We start from the raw sequence: 16,819 nt of genomic DNA, 5'->3' as shown, positions 1-16,819 counted from the left end.
TTGAAACAGCGTGCGAACAAGAATTTCAGAAAAAATGGACAGAAAACCCGAAAACATACTGGTTTCACCTCTCAGTGTCGGAGGAATAAAAATGTCAGTGTAATTTATGACGATGTTCGTTTGTCTAATTAGTTTTTATCCCTCATAAAAGAGGGAGCACATATAAACAGTGCTGTAATTTCAACACCAGTCACCTGTCAGCAGAGGCGGACAAAATACCCAACTGCATTCCTTCAGTCAAAGTACAGATCCCACCGGTCAAATGTTACTCCGATACAAGTGAAAACTGTCCAGTCAAATTTTTACTTAAAGTACTAAAATATTTGCTTTTAAAAATACTCAAGTATTAAAAGTAAATTTTCTGTCAATGCATTGTTGTATTATTGCCACAACGCTTACAAAATGTAATGCCTCTGAAGCAACCAACTTGATTTACTGACTAACTTGTTGAACCTGTAGAATAAACACCTGGTAGAACGTTACAAAATGAAACAATTTACAACCAAGCAGAATCATCAATAAGATGCTCGCTAGTTTCTCTCTTTGGCTACTGGTAACAAATACATAGTAGCGATAGTAATTATGCAAGGTCACAAAAGCTACAGTGTTAACGTTACCAAAGACAGAAATGTAAATTCACGAAACGAACACATGCTGTGCATCATGGTCGTTTAACGTTAAGCTAGCTAGTCAGTGAAGCTCCACCTGACACGCTAGCAAACTCTTTTCAAACTTGAAATCATATTGGGTAGCTAACGTTACTCAAAAAGAAAGATTTCTACATTCTAATTATTTGGCAAGATTATGCTAAAACATTTCTGAAAGGGCTTCAGATAAGTTAATGTTATTCATGTTCGCATAATTCTGTTTTTACATGCTAACTAACAGCATGCAAGTTAACGAGCTGTGTGTTAATGTTAGCCATGGCAAGGCTACGGCAACTTGGCGGGCAAATCCATGGAAAGTCATTTGAAGAACCAGACCGCAAAGCTATTGTCACGTTATCACTAGCTCTAAAAGTACAGACAACTCCATTACAAGCTTTATCTTGGAATAAAATGTTTACATACATTTACATATGCTTCTGCAGGTTGGACGGTGAGTTTTTGGAGGCCATAATGTGGTTCGTTTTAGGCAAACAAAGCAAACATTTAAAATGAAACAAATCAAATCAACTCTTTATTCCTTTCCCCAGAGCGTTCCCCAGAAGACCTGCCTCCTTCCATTCCGCCATTAACTGATCGTGTTCAAATAACGCTGCGGAGAAATCACTGAACTTGATTTTATAGTCCATGGACGTGACGTGACCTTAGTGATTACTGACAGGCTGTCTCAGTGTCACCTGCCAAAAAAAAAAAAACAATCACGTTTTAGAAAAGAAACGAAAAACATCCACTTTCAAAGCTGCTTCATAGTAACGAGGAGCTTCATAGAAATGTAGTGGAGTAAAAAGTACAATATTTGTCTTTCAAATGGAGTGAAAGACAGTCATAAGTTGCCAAAAAAAACTCACTCAAGTAAAGTACAGATACTCAAAAAGTGTACTCAAGTCCAGTACTTAAGTAAATTTACTTGGTTACTGTCCACCTCTGCCTGTCAGTAACATGATAGAGCGCGCCACTTCCAGTCAGACTACAAACATGGCTGATCTGAACTACAACACCCAAGAACCACAGCCCCCTCTATCACCTGTCTATTAATTACACCTGTCAATAATTTCCTGGTTAATCAGCCCACAGTATATAAACACCTCTCCCATACCAACTCCATGCGAAGTATTGTACAATGTCTTACCCGTCATACCAAGCCTTGTTATTCTGCCTGCCTTATCATGTCCTTGACCCTCGTTATCGTCTTGTTACTCTTTAGTCGAGCCCTCATTACTCTGTCTGCTGATCTATCGACCCCTGCCTGTCCCTTAACTTCGATTTCGCCTCGCGTTTTGGATTTGTTTGCCAGTCTGTGTTCCCCGCTCTCCCCTGCACATACATCACTAAGTGCCTGCATCCTCACATCACCCAATCTGGATGCAAGTTCCCTCAAAATAAAGCTGAAGGTCTGCACTTTGAGCTCATCTTCATTATTTAATTTCCTCAACAATATACTGTGGAGGACAATAATAACAAAAAAAATAATTATTATTAGTTATATGCACATCAGGGCTGGATTTAGGGGGGTCCTGGGTTTAACTTGGGGGGGGTATCATATTGAAAATCAACATTCCACACTATCCTTGAAAATTTCATGCAAGTTGAAAGAAAAGTTAAAAAGAACGATGAATGAAACTAGGTAATGTTTTTCTGTTGCACTTGTTTTTACAGTAAAATTCGAGCCACGCCGCCGTTCAAAGCCTCGATATCTCAGAAACTAATGCAGATACAAGCCTGGAATTTTACACACTATTTATTGGGAATAGTGACTTTATTCAAAAAGTATGAAGCAAATCTGAGACGGTCAGATGGGAGCTTTTTTATAATCTGGAGAAAATTCATTTTCATTAATTTCTAATATAAAGTAATAAATTTCAGACACATTGCAGTTGGATCAAGTCCCGTTTTGTGCTGCAGCTTCTAACATACGTCCATCTGACCCAAAGACTGTGACAAATCATCAGTGTGCAGTGAAAAGAAACAATCTTCCTCCTCAGGACATTGATGATGAACCTAAAACCTCTGCTTCAGTCTCACTATTAGAGAATGTGTCTTACTGAGGAGCAGGTCATGTGACTCTCAGAGAGATGATCTTACCACAGTGTCTCCAGTTTACAGTGAGGATTCTCCAGTACAGCACAGAGACGCTTCACTCCTGAGTCTCCCAGATTATTCTTAGTCAGATTCAGGTCTCTCAGGTGTGAGGGGTTTGATCTCAGAGCTGAACTCAGAGCAGCACAGCCTTCATCTGAGACACCACAACCCCGCAACCTGCAGAGACACAATGACACGCACTTCATCAACAGATTTTCATCTTGGTGTAATTCTTACTTTAAAGATGATGAGTGTAAAGTTAATTTTATTATTCAGAATGTTATGAGGATTTAATATCACCTGTTTATTCTCATTAACAGTGTAATTAATAATGATAATACTGAGTGTTATATTGAGTTTCTCTCCTCTGTTGTGTGTGATATTAAACCATCAGCAGCTGAAGCTGAACAGAGAACAGCAGAGAGACCATGAACTTTAATCAGAGAGAGAGAGAGAGAGACTGAATCTCAGATGGTTCTCTACTAGACTTATAGTGCACTACACAGGGGCAATAAACTTGTTTCTCCAGAGTGTACAGAGTGCATTTATAGAACACTATAGATTTATATTATTGTAGAATCAGAGAAGTAAACAATGATTATTCCATATAAATCCTACAAACATTCAGCCACTCGTTCTTGAGACAGTGTGCGAACAAGAATTTCAGAAAAAATGGACAGAAAACCCGAAAACATACCAGTTTCACCTCTCAGTGTCGGAGGAATAAAAATATGTCAGTGTAATTTATGACGATGTTCGTTTGTCTAATTAGTTTTTCATCCCTCAAAAAAGAGGGAGCACATAAAAACAGTGCTGTAATTTCAACACCAGTCACCTGTCAGCAGAGGTGGACAAAATACCCAACTTCATTCCTTCAGTCAAAGTACAGATCCCACCGATCAAATCTTACCCCGATACAAGTGAAAATTCCATCTCATTATCTGTAGCCGCTTTATCCTGTTCTACAGGGTCGCAGGCAAGATGGAGCCTATCCCAGCTGACTATGGGCGAGAGGCGGGGTTCACCCTGGACAAATCAGGGCTGACACAGACACAGATAACCATTCACACTCACATTCGCACCTACGGTCAATTTGGAGCCACCAATTAGCCTAATCTGCATGCCTTTGGACTGTGGGGGAAACCGGAGCACCTGGATGAAACCCACATTGTGAAAGTTGTACAGTCAATTTTTTACTGAAGTTAAAGTACTGAAATATTTGCTTTTAAAAATACTGAAGTATTAAAAGTAAATTTTCTGTCAATGCATTGTTGTATTATTGCCACAACGCTTACAAAACCCAATGCCTCTGAAGCAACCGACTGGATTTACTGACTAACTTGTAGAACCTGTAGAATAAACAGCTGGTAGAACGTTACAAAATGAAACAACTTACAACCAAGCAGAATCATCAATGAGATGCTTGCTAGTTTTTCTCTTTGGCTACTGGTAAAAAAAAAATAAAAAACGTAGTATTCTTTAAGTTCTTTTCTTAAGACACGTATTTTTTAGTATGTTAACTCGTTTGTTGACAGTTTCGGCGAGCACTTCCGCCTTCCTCAAAACAGTCACCAGATGTCGAGTGGTGACGTGCCTTATCAGCTGATGTACTCTCTGGAGGCGTGAACGTCCCACCCAATTTGACAGGTAGTCCACGCCTCCTGCTGTCAGGTCGCTGCCCCAGGACGGCGCTCCAGGTGTGTGACTGCGCGTACATTCCCTCATCCCGGTTCATCGTCCTCTGCGCCCGCTACGTATCTCCACTGCCTCCAAAATCCAACGCTGGTATCTATTCTCTTCAGCGCGAATGACTCTGGCCTCTTCCCAATTCATAATATGATTTTGTCATTTGCAGTGGTCTGAAATGGCTGATTTTAAGTTTTCTTGGTTTTCTTTTTCGGATCTTGTGAGTCTTTTTGTTGTTTCTTTTTCACATTCTAATTGGTGTTCTTTCCTGCGAGTGTGGAAGCATCTGCCCGTTTCACCAATATAGACTTTATTGCATGAACGGCAAGGGATTTCATAGATGACATTGCATTTATTGTCCTGTAGCAGGAGGCGTGGACTACCTGTCAAATTGGGCAGGACGTTCACGCCTCCATAGAGTAACATCAGCTGATAAGGCACGTCACCACTCGACATCTGGTGACTGTTTTGAGGAAGGCGGAAGTGTTCGCCGAAACTGTCAACAAACGAGGTAACATACTAAAAAATATGTGTCTTAAGAAAAGAACTTAAAGAATAGTTATAATAATCAGACATAATGAATTTTCACTACATATTAAAAATAAGTTATGGAGAAGATTGTGCCAAAGAGGTACGCTACCTGGAAAAACTAAAGAAAAAACTGGCGCGACAAAGAAACCATCTCCGCTTCAATCTCCGCTGCCGGGATGAAGGCGTCATTCCAGCAAGCCTCTACATAAAAAATCCAATTCCAACAAGAAACGCGGAAAGGACCATCGAAAGAGCGCGAATGACTGGTGAGAGAAAGAATTAGATGCACGACAAACAAAATCAACAATTTAAATACAGAAATAACACAAAGAACACAAGATTTCAAACGCCGGTTCAAACTCAGAAGTGACATGGAAAAAAGTATGGAAGAACATCTGAATATAATACAAGAACAAGAATTCTCAAAAACAAAAACACGCCATATTAAAAAACTAAATAGGCTTATCAAAAAGAAACAATAAATGCAAGGACAAGCAAATAAATGAAAAATGCATATGCGACCTGTCTAAACACACACTAACAACAGCAGAACGCACTATACTCTCACGGGGACTAAACTATGCCATCACACCAAATAAAATCTCGAATGAAGAATTCATACTGGCTACGGAACTAGCGTGCAACATGATACAGGACCAAGGACAGAAAGCCGCATTAAGGAACGAAATAGCAGGCATCCTCACCTCAGCTAAACTGCCACCCAGAAACACAACTAAACAGGAAATGGAAGCCATCAGAACACTCACAAAGAACAAGAAAATAACAATACTACCGGCTGATAAAGGGAGGACCACGGTTATCCTGGACACTAATCAATATGAAAAACAAATGAATGAAATGCTCACGGACCCATACACATATGAAATACTCAAAAAAGACCCGACAGAGGAAAAGAAAAAAAGACTAAAACTATTACTCAAACTGTTAATGGACGACAACAAAATCGATAAACAAACATACAACCACCTCATCCCCACAGCAGACATCACCCCCCGGATATACGGCACACTGAAAATTCATAAACCCGGAGCACCACTAAGACCCATAGTAGACAGTATAGGATCAGTTACTTACAACCTTTCCAAGACACTGGCAGACATAATTAAACCACTCCTCGGACTCACGGAATACCACTGCAAAAACTCAAAACAACTGGCGAAAGAACTAAAGGAAATCAAGATAAAAAAGGATGAAATCTTTGTATCATATGACGTCATATCCCTCTTTACAAAAACACCAGTCACAAACACTCTCAACATAGTAGAAAACCGGTTAAAAGCAGACAGAACCCTGAAAAAATGTACAAAACTTACAGCACAGGACATAACAAAACTATTACATTTCATTTCCACATCCACATATTTCCAATTCAGAGGTACAATCTACAGACAAAAAGAGGGATTTGCAATGGGGGACCCGCTATCTGCCACTCTATGCAACTTTTTTATGGAGGATCTGGAAACCTGAGCCATAGAAACAGCACCGGACGAATGCAAACCTATCTTCTGGAAAAGATACGTTGATGACATTCTTGAAATAACCAAAACAGGTCACACACAACAATTCACGGATCATCTAAACTCCATAGACAAGACAGGCAACATCAAATTCACACACGAAGAGGAAACGGACAAGACAATAGCATTTCTGGACCTAAAAATACACCACACAGAAGAAGGTAATATCAGAATTACAACATACAGAAAACCTACACATACCGACCAGTATCTTCTCTGGACATCTGAACATCCCATCGCACACAAAATGTCAGTAATCAGAACACTATACGACCGAGCACAGAACATCACGGAGGAGAAAGACAGACAGGAGGAGGAACAACAGGCATTAAAAAACTGCCAATATCCACCATGGGCAATTCGAAAAGGAAAATTACAGACACAAAAAAAGGAAAAAACAAACAAACAAGAAAAAACACAGAAAAAACAAACCGGGGTTTTGTCACATTACCATACATAAAAGGAGTTACAGAACGCATCCAACGATCCATGAGGAAATACCACATCAACACCCCGGTCAAACCATACAAGAACCTCCGACAGCTGCTAGTTCACCCCAAAGATAAAATACAACTGGACAATAAATGCAATATCATATATGAAATCCCTTGCCGTTCATGCAATAAAGTCTATATTGGTGAAACGGGCAGATGCTTCCACACTCGCAGGAAAGAACACCAATTAGAATGTGAAAAAGAAACAACAAAAAGGCTCACAAGATCCGAAAAAGAAAAAGCAAACCTAGAAAACTTAAAATCAGCCATTTCAGACCACTGCAAACGGCAAAATCATATTATGAATTGGGAAGAGGCCAGAGTCATTCGCGCTGAAGAGAATAGATACCAGCGTTGGATTTTGGAGGCAGTGGAGATACGTAGGCGGGCGCAGAGGACGATGAACCGGGATGAGGGAGCGTACGCGCAGTCACACACCTGGAGCGCCGTCCTGGGGCAGCGACCTGACAGCAGGAGGCGTGGACTACCTGTCAAATTGGGCGGGACGTTCACGCCTCCATAGAGTAACATCAGCTGATAAGGCACGTCACCACTTGACATCTGGTGACTGTTTTGAGGAAGGCGGAAGTGTTCGCCGAAACTGTCAACAAACGAGGTAACATACTAAAAAATACGTGTCTTAAGAAAAGAACTTAAAGAATAGTTATAATAATCAGACATAATTAATTTTCACTACATAAAAAACGTAGTAGCTATAGTAATCATGCAAGGTCACAAAAGCTACAATGTTAACGTTACCAAAGACAGAAATGTGAACTCACAAAACAAGCACATGCTGTGCCATCATGGTGGCTTAACGTTAAGCTAGCTAGTCAGTGAAGCGCCACCTGACATGCTAGCAAACTCTTTTCAAACTCGAAATCATATTGGGTAGCTAATGTTACTCAAAAAGAAAGATTTCTAAATTCTATTTATTTGGCAAGATTATGCTAAAACATTTCTGAAAGGACTTCAGATGAGTTATTCATGTCAGCGTAATTCCGTTTTTACATGCTAACTAACAGTCTGTAAGTTAATGAGCCATGTGTTCACGTTAGCCATGGACAAGGCTACGGCAACTTGGCGAGCAAATCCACAGAAAGTCATTTGACGAACCAGACTGCATAGCTATTGTACCGTTATCGCTTGCTCTAAAAGCACAGAAAACTTCATTACAAGCTTTATCTTGGAATAAAATGTTTACATAAGTTTGCATATGCTTCTGCAGGTTGGACAGTGAGTTTTTGGAGGACCTAATGTGGTTCGTTTTAGGCAAACAAAGATCTTTATTCCTTTCCCCAGAGCGTTCCCCAGAAGAACCGCCTCCTTCCATTCTGCCATCAACTGATTGTGTTCAAATAACGCTGCAGAGAAATCACTAAACTTGATTTTATAGTCCATGGACGTGACCTTAGTGATTACTGACAGGCTGTCTCAGAGTCACCTGCCAAAAAAACCACGACGTTTTAGAAAAGAAAATAAAAACATCCACTTTCAAAGCTGCTTCATGGTAACGAGTAATGAGGACCTTGATAGAAATGTAGTGGAATAAAACGCACGATGTTTAACTTCACTCCATTTGAAAGACAGTCACAAGTTGCCAAAAAAAAAAAAACTCAAGTAAAGTACAGATACTCAAAAAGTGTACTTAAGTCCAGTACTCAAGTAAATGTACTTGGTCACTGTCCACCTCTGCCTGTCAGTAACACGATAGAGCATGCCACTTCCAGTCAGACTACAAACATGGCCAATCTGAACAACAACATCCAAGAACCACAGCACCCTCTATCGCCTGTCTATTAATTACACCTGTCACTCATTTCCTGGTTAATCAGCCCACACTATATAAACACCTCTCCCACACTCACTCCATGCGAAGTATTGTTCAGTGCAGGGCTTGACATTAGCACTTGCCCGATGGCCCGGCGGTGGTTTTTTTTTTTAACGTCTTTCGGGCCAGTTCGGGCCACTAAATTTGGCCAAACAGTGGCCCGGGTGGGCCAGTACGTTTTCGATACAAATTAAATTTTATCACTCATATTTTACCCAGAATTGTGAAGAAATTGTTCGTAAAATGCACCTTTTCGATACGAGGTCAGCCGTCTTTGTTTACGTCACGCTCTGCTCCGCGGCAGGAGATGTTCGGCGCTGTTCGGAAGCGTCATTTTGGTCGAGCGCCTGATCTAGGAGAGAAGGGCTGAGTTTACCAAAGTCTCAGATGACCATCGGGACACACTTAGTGACACCACGGCAGCAGGATGTGCACGCATTCAGGGCTCGACATTAACGGTTGTCTGCTTGTCCGGGACAAGTGGTAGTTTATGTCGGACAAGTTCATCGTCTCAGTTACTTATCTGTTTGGACAAGTGCCAAAATACGCCGATATTCGGGTTACATATCAAATTTATCAGTTTATTCACATGATTTCCGAAGCATCTCACTCGACATATTGTGATACACATGTCATACACATGGATTTGTTGACATTTCTGTTGGCGGGATCATTATTCAACTGTATATTTACGTTGAGTGTGCGGTAACTTCCAAATCTTTGAATTGTTGTTGATGGTGTTCATTATATAGCTGAGCGTGTGGCGGGGTGTGCTGGGCTTGGAATGTGTGCCTGCATGCGTGTGGATTGACAGGGAGTGAGGTAGGAGTGGGGAAAGTTATCTATGAAATACCAAGCTGTCAAATGGCTGCTAATTAGGTTACCGGCTGTATTAACTAACTAATTAGTAATGGGAGTTTAGGGATTTGAAACAGGGCTCTATAATTTAGATATAAATTATGGATTATTTGAAATTATCTTTTTTTGACCATTAAATACCATACAGGAGCCACACCGAATAATTAGACAACAATTAATCAGTGGAGGAGATATATTCAAAATTAATAATTTAAAAACACACACACATAAATAAAATTTTAATTTTCTGGTTTTCAATTTCTCAAAATAAATTAATGATTGATGGAGTCCAATTGATGGAGCAGAACTCAAGGGTTGATAGATGAAGATGAATAGAAACTTTATTTGTATCCATTCATCTGTGAGTCAAAAGAGGTGTGGAGGTTTTCATAAGATATATTATCTTGTCATTTGATAACTAGATTTCAGTGTATAATAATCAGTGATTTACAGTATTAATCAGTCAATTTTGTTATCAGTTGTTTTTATTTGTAGCATTGTTATTTGTTTCTCTTGTCCAAACTAGTGATATCTCATCAAGTCATAAATTTTATGATAATGTGACTTTTTGTGATATTTGTTACTGAACTGCAGAGTACTGATCTGTGTATATATAATGGTTAGTGTTTCTGGATCTCATAGTATAGTTATTTTGTTCTTAATTTTATGTTCATAATTTCTATTCTATTGGGATATATTGCTTCTGAACTTCAGCATAATAATTGGTGAATTATTGTATCAATCAGTCTGTTTTACTAAATTTTTGAACTTTTGCCTCAGTATATCAAGTATTGATTACTTTTGATTCATAGATATTATGCATATGTTGTGAATTCGGAAACAAATGCCATAAAGATTGTTGGGTTACAAATAGTTTGTGTTTTTTTTTTTTTCCTCAAATATTTCTTCGGACAAGTCAACTTCACATTCGGACAAGTAAATTTCCTTTCAACTTGCCCGACAGGACAAGCGGTTTCAAAAGTTAACGTAGAGCCCTGGCATTTTAGATGAGAGTGTGGAAGAGGAAAGCTATTGCACTAAACTATAAACCTTAAATTGACTTTATTGCTATTTCAGTGCAGTGCACATTTTCAGAAGCAAAAACATTTTATATATTTATTTCAATTTGATTTGACTGTTTGAGTCTATTGCTGGTAATTTGGACTGAGTTACTGTCTTTTGTCAGTATTGTTTTCAGGTACAAAATCAAAATATAAGTTGTGATAATCTTGAGAAGGCTCTTTTTAATTTTAGAGGGCGGTCATTATTTATGGGGGGGAGGGGGGCTATGAATTTATGGGGGGGGGTCATGAAAAAGTGACACTATTTTGTACGGAGATGAGATTATTGCCTCCTACAATGATGTGGCTTGGGGATATTCTGCAAAAATTTTCAGCCTCGCTGCGCTCGGCAACAACATGTACCCCTAAAGTCTACTTTTCTCGCCAAAAATCAATGACAGTGTATTATGAACTGTATGAAATGTGGTGGCCTGAATGCGGGTAACCGCACGCATTCGGGCCACCACATTTTCCATTTGGGCCAGTAACTTTTCAATTCCACTGGCCCAATGGACCACCAGTGGTAAATGCTTAATGTCTAGGCCTGCAGTGTCTTACCTGTCATACCAAGCCTTGTTATTCCGCCTGCCTTATGTTCTTAACCCCAGGGATGAGAATGGGACATTTAAAAAAAAAAAAACTCTGAAATGCCTGGCCGGTCTAGGGGGGCATCTGCCCAATTCACAATCCCCCTTTCCCATATATATATATATATATATATATATATATATATATATATATATATATATATATATATATATATATATTCATTCAATGATGGTTTAAAATGTTTATAAACTTGTTGCAAGGATGGACGGCAGTGGAGCAGACAGAGAGCCGGAAAACTTCTTCCTCCAAAAATATATTTATTTTTTCTATTTTCAAAACTTTTCTTAAAATAGTGCAAATATTTACAGTGCACCAACCAAAGGTTCAAATTGCCAAAAAGAAAACTATACAAACAAAATAAGAAAAAAATAAAGAGGCTTCAAGTTTGTCAGACTAAATTAAAAAGACCCTGAACAAAACTATTAGTCAGCCAAAACACAGTACCTTCAAACAAGACGTTCCAACCACAACTGAGGCTCTGGAGCTACTGCAGAGCTTACATACTCGCAGCCCCGCCCACAGTTGAGCCCAAATTGCAAAATTAATCAATCAACTAAATAATGACATCCTGAATACAAAATAACAAAGAAACAAACAAAATATACTAGACTGGTACCAAAATCCAGAATTGTGACACCCAAAGGCATTTTTGAGATAAAGTTGGCAAACAGTCTTATTTTGTCAATTTGGGTGTGCCGAATTCAAATCTGCAATATGCCGAGCTCTATCTGACCTCTGTTGACCTCTAGAGGTCATTGAACTTTGGGCCTGTAAACGTCTCAGCTGAACCCAGTTTCTCAGCTTTCTAAGGAATGAAATGTACTAAAATGATGAATGAAGTTAGCAAATGGCCTTGTTCAATGCCGGGGTGGCCCTATATTTAGCCGGGACCATCCCCGGCCCAAACCATCAATGGTGGCCTGCTTGGCGCATGGGGAAAATAATTTTCACTAATTTTGGTCACTGATCTTATTCTTGCATTAATCATCAATTCAACTGCACTCTGCATTTTCACATGGCAGCCCAGACGCCGACAGCATCGCAGCAGATTAAATAGGCGCTACCAAATAAGGAAATTCTCCCCTCCCCTCTATTGCAGTTGGTTTGGTCCAAGACTCCTCCTCTGTATTGCGGGGAACTTAAACAACATTGGCGCGAAACAGCACGCGTCAGTGATGGAGGGCAGAAAGAGGCCAGGTGGAACCGAAAGGGCGAAGCTTAAAAAAAGGAAGGAGGTGGCAGCAAAATGTGCCAAATTGACAGATATGTTCTCAAGACCAGCTGGTAGGTTATGAAAGATATGGAGTATGATAACCCTGTTTGTCGATTTTATCAGTCTATGCTAGGCCTATAATGTGTCGATAGTTTGCGATGTCAATTCAGCTTTTTGATGTCATGTGAAATCTCGCAATTTACACGGTATAGATGTGGTGTATGTCTTAATTCTAAGAAGAACCGGACATTGCTTTACATCCCAGTTATTAACAATTTTAGATGAACAGGTCCCAAATGTGCTGTTGCGCGTTATTTCCTCATCCAGCCTATTTCATCTCGCTGTCACACTGTGCATTTCCACAGGCGTGCGCACATTGTGGTTATGAACACATAGGCCTAGAAGTCATATTTGATGTTAAATAATTGTTGTTAAATATATAACTTAGAAGAGGTGTATGCGTATGCCAATATTCTAAGCAGAATCGAACACTTGCTTTAGCCTACATTTCATTTAACCATTTTTGAGTTGCCTAATGCGCCCTCACGCTTTATCTGCCGGTTGCTGAGTACCCAGCATTGTTGATTTGCCATTATTTTCGAGGCGTATGCGGCATGTAATGCACAAGCATTGGTTCAAATGCACGCGAGAGCCTATATTGTTAAAGTGAAGTGAAGTTTACCTGAATTTAAACCAAATAAAAAGCATTGTGAAAGAACAGTTATTTGTTTTATCTTTTTTAATGTACTCAAATTCCTCCTCCATTTCAAAGTGGCCTGAATGTGAATTAAACTCCCGGACTGAAAACAGGGCCCACTCCGGCCCTGGCCTTGTTTGTTAAATGTTTGGGTGCTGAATTCATTTTTCATTTGTAAAACGACATATGACCTCTGATAACCTCAAGGTCATTAAACTTGGCCTATAGGCCTATGCATTTAATGGCATTTTTAAACTGACTTTACTCCCCCAAAAAGAATATGAACAGACAAAAAACAAATAGAAAGGAACAAATACAACATTAAATGCCAGTCCATGTACATGTGACTTACTTTTCACAATGAGAATGCCTAGGCGATCACCTTACATAACATTGCATTACATTTAGCGGTTATTGTTTATACAAAGCTACTGAAAAAAGGACAGATTCAGCAGCATACAAAATGTGGGGGCATACAGGGTATACAGGTTAATCAGGGTTAGTATATATGAGAGTTTTTTTCTTTGTTTGTTTTTTTTTTTTGTAAAGGATTTACCCCGTACAAAACAAACAACAAAGAAAAAAACCTCTCATATATACTAACCCTGATTAACCTGTATACCCTGTATGCCCCCACATTTTGTATGCTGCTGAATCTGTCCTTTTTTCAGTAGCTTTGTATAAACAATAACCGCTAAATGTAATGCAATGTTATGTAAGGTGATCGCCTAGGCATTCTCATTGTGAAAAGTAAGTCACATGTACATGGACTGGCATTTAATGTTGTATTTGTTCCTTTCTATTTGTTTTTTGTCTGTTCATATTCTTTTTGGGGGAGTAAAGTCAGTTTAAAAATGACGTTAAATGCATAGGCTTATAGGCCAAGTTTAATGACCTTGAGGTTATCAGAGGTCATTTGTCGTTTTACAAATGAAAAATGAATTCAGCACCCAAACATTTAACAAACAAGGCCATTTGCTAACTTCATTAATCATTTTAGTACATTTCATTCCTTAGAAAGCTGAGAAACTGGGTTCAGCTGAGACGTTTACAGGCCCAAAGTTCAATGACCTCTAGAGGTCAACAGAGGTCAGATAGAGCTCGGCATATTGCAGATTTGAATTCGGCACACCCAAATTGACAAAATAAGACTGTTTGCCGACTTTGTCTCAAAAATGCCTTTAACTCCTTAAATAAGCACTTTTTTGAATTTTGGTACCAGTCTATACAAACATCCAAGATAATTTTCTTTAACCAAAAACCCTTCAGTGCATAGAAAAATACGTTTCCCCAACACCAGTAAAACACCCCCGTTAAAATGGTCTGTTCCACCAAACACCCGCAACACCCCTCCATAACAAGCCAATGGGACAGTCCCTCGGTTTCTCACAACAAACAGGAAGTGTGTGGAGTTCGCGTGATGAGTTACTAAAAACTATTTTGTGTTATAAAAATGCTAGAATTAAATAAACTTGACGTTAGAAACAACCGGTTTGTACATGTGTTTCCTAGACCAGAGACAATGCTTAACAGATGGGAGATGAAAATGCTTAGAAATGTGTGATGCGTTTTACATACGAGTGGAGCCAAACAAATGTTACTAGAATGCCGGTAGGCCTTTCCCTGCACTCGCAACAAATGCTGCTCTCGTTAGAAACTACGGCAAACGGTGGAGTATGAAATGCTTGAAAACCAGTAATGCCCATACAGAAAACAGTAATGGAAATGAAGTGCAACTCACAGCGACAGGTCAGCCAAGATGTTTGAACGTTGCCGGCAGATTGCTGCCTATGCGCTGTGCGCTTGCGTGAGAGGGGTGTGTGTGTGTGTGTGTGTGAGAGAAGGTGTGTGTTGCCGGAATGTTGCCAGAAATCGTCGTGAGTTGTTGTTAGCATAAATATTAAAGAAAGCAATGACGATTTCCATTATCACAGCTGCAACTAATTTTGCGATGAGCGTTGCTGAAAGATGCTGGTGGGCGGGTGGTCGGTCCTGCCTGCTTGTGCCACCACAAGCCTTGCGCCAACCCTTACCCCCCCCCAAAAAAAAAAAATTCTCAACGGATTTACACGTTTCACAAAAATGACATTTTCAGTGGGAAAAACTCGGAATTCTGCGGATCCGTGGAAAATTCTCATCCCTGCAACCCTAGTTACTCTTTAGTCTTGCCCTTATTACTCTGTCTGCCTATCGATTGACCCCTGCCTGTCCCTCGACTTCAAATTCGTCTAGCATTTTGGATTTGTTTGCCAGTCTACGTTCCCCACTCTCCCCTGCACACACATCCCGAAGTGCCTGCATCCTGACATCACCCAATCTGGATGTAAATTTCCTCCAAATAAATCTGAAGGTCTGCACTTTGAGCTCATCTTCATTAATTAATTTATTTCATCATCAATATACTATGGACGACCCAAAAAAAACACCCACAAAATTTTTATATCCACGTCTGGCTGGATTTAGGGGGGTCCTGGGTTCAATGAAGGAAAAAAAAAAAGTCACACTGAAACTTGACATTCCACACTATCCCTGAAAATTTCATGCAACTCGAAAGAAAAGTTAAAAATAATGTTTGTCATGTTTATTCTGTTGCACTTGTTTTTACAGTAAAATTCGAGCCATGCTGCCTGTTAAAAGCCTCGATATCTCAGACACTAATGCAGATACAAGCCTGGAATTTTACACACTATTTATTGGGAATAGTGACTTTATTCAAAAAGTATGAAGCAAATCTGAGACGGTCAGTTGGGAACTTTTTTTATTCTGGTGATAATTCATTTTCATTAATTTCTAATATCGTCTCGTCTCGTCTCGTCTTCTTCCGCTTATCCGGGACCGGGTCGCGGAGGCAGCAGTCTAAGCATGGAAGCCCAAACTTCCCTTTCCCCAGACACCTCGGCCAGCTCCTCGGGAAGAACACCGAGGCGTTCCCAGGCCAGCCGAGAGACATAGTCCCTCCAGCGTGTCCTGGGTCTTCCCCGGGGCCTCCTCCCGGGGGGACATGCCTGGAACACCTCCCCAGGGAGGCGTCCAGGAGGCATCCGAAAAAGATGCCCGAGCCACCTCAGCTGGTTCCTCTCGATGTGGAGGAGCAGCGGCTCTACTCCGAGCTCCTCCCGAGTGACTGTGCTTCTCACCCTATCTCTAAGGGAGCGCCCAGCCACCCTGCGAAGGAAACTCATTTCAGCCGCTTGTATCCGCGATCTTGTTCTTTCTGTCATTACCCAAAGCTCATGACCATAGGTGAGAGTCGGAACGTAGATCGACCGGTAAATTGAGAGCTTCGCCTTTTGGCTCAGCTCCTTCTTCACCACGACGGACCGGTAAAGCGACCGCATCACTGCGGAGGCTGCACCGATCCGCCTGTCGATCTCACGCTCCATCCTTCCCTCACTCGTGAACAAGATCCCGAGATACTTAAACTCCTCCACTTGAGGCAGGACTTCTCCACCAACCTGGAGAGGGCAAGCCACCCTTTTCCGGTCGAGAACCATGGCCTCGGACTTGGAGGTGCTGATTCTCATCCCAGCCGCTTCACACTCGACTGCAAACCGCCC

The 16,819-nt window shown here is 40.4% G+C and overlaps 2 protein-coding genes across 2 annotated transcripts in view; both read right to left on the bottom strand.

The window, feature by feature from the left end:
- Positions 1–16,819, bottom strand: part of LOC132870287 (NACHT, LRR and PYD domains-containing protein 12-like) — a 361,706-nt gene that overhangs the window by 207,424 nt on the left and 137,463 nt on the right. The gene's annotated exons all lie outside the window — the stretch shown is intronic.
- The window catches only part of LOC132870703 (NACHT, LRR and PYD domains-containing protein 12-like), a 64,388-nt gene that overhangs the window by 8,789 nt on the left and 38,780 nt on the right, over positions 1–16,819 (bottom strand). Inside the window, exon 10 of the mRNA XM_060904502.1 lies at positions 2,748–2,921. Coding sequence (XP_060760485.1) covers positions 2,748–2,921 — 174 coding nt within the window. The remainder of the gene's footprint in view (positions 1–2,747; positions 2,922–16,819) is intronic.

Source organism: Neoarius graeffei, chromosome 22 (genome assembly GCF_027579695.1).
Source record: "Neoarius graeffei isolate fNeoGra1 chromosome 22, fNeoGra1.pri, whole genome shotgun sequence".
In the NCBI taxonomy this organism is placed as follows: Eukaryota; Metazoa; Chordata; class Actinopteri; order Siluriformes; family Ariidae; genus Neoarius; species Neoarius graeffei.
The sequence above is the reverse complement of the archived record's forward strand: the minus strand, read 5'-3'. Positions and strand labels throughout refer to the sequence as shown.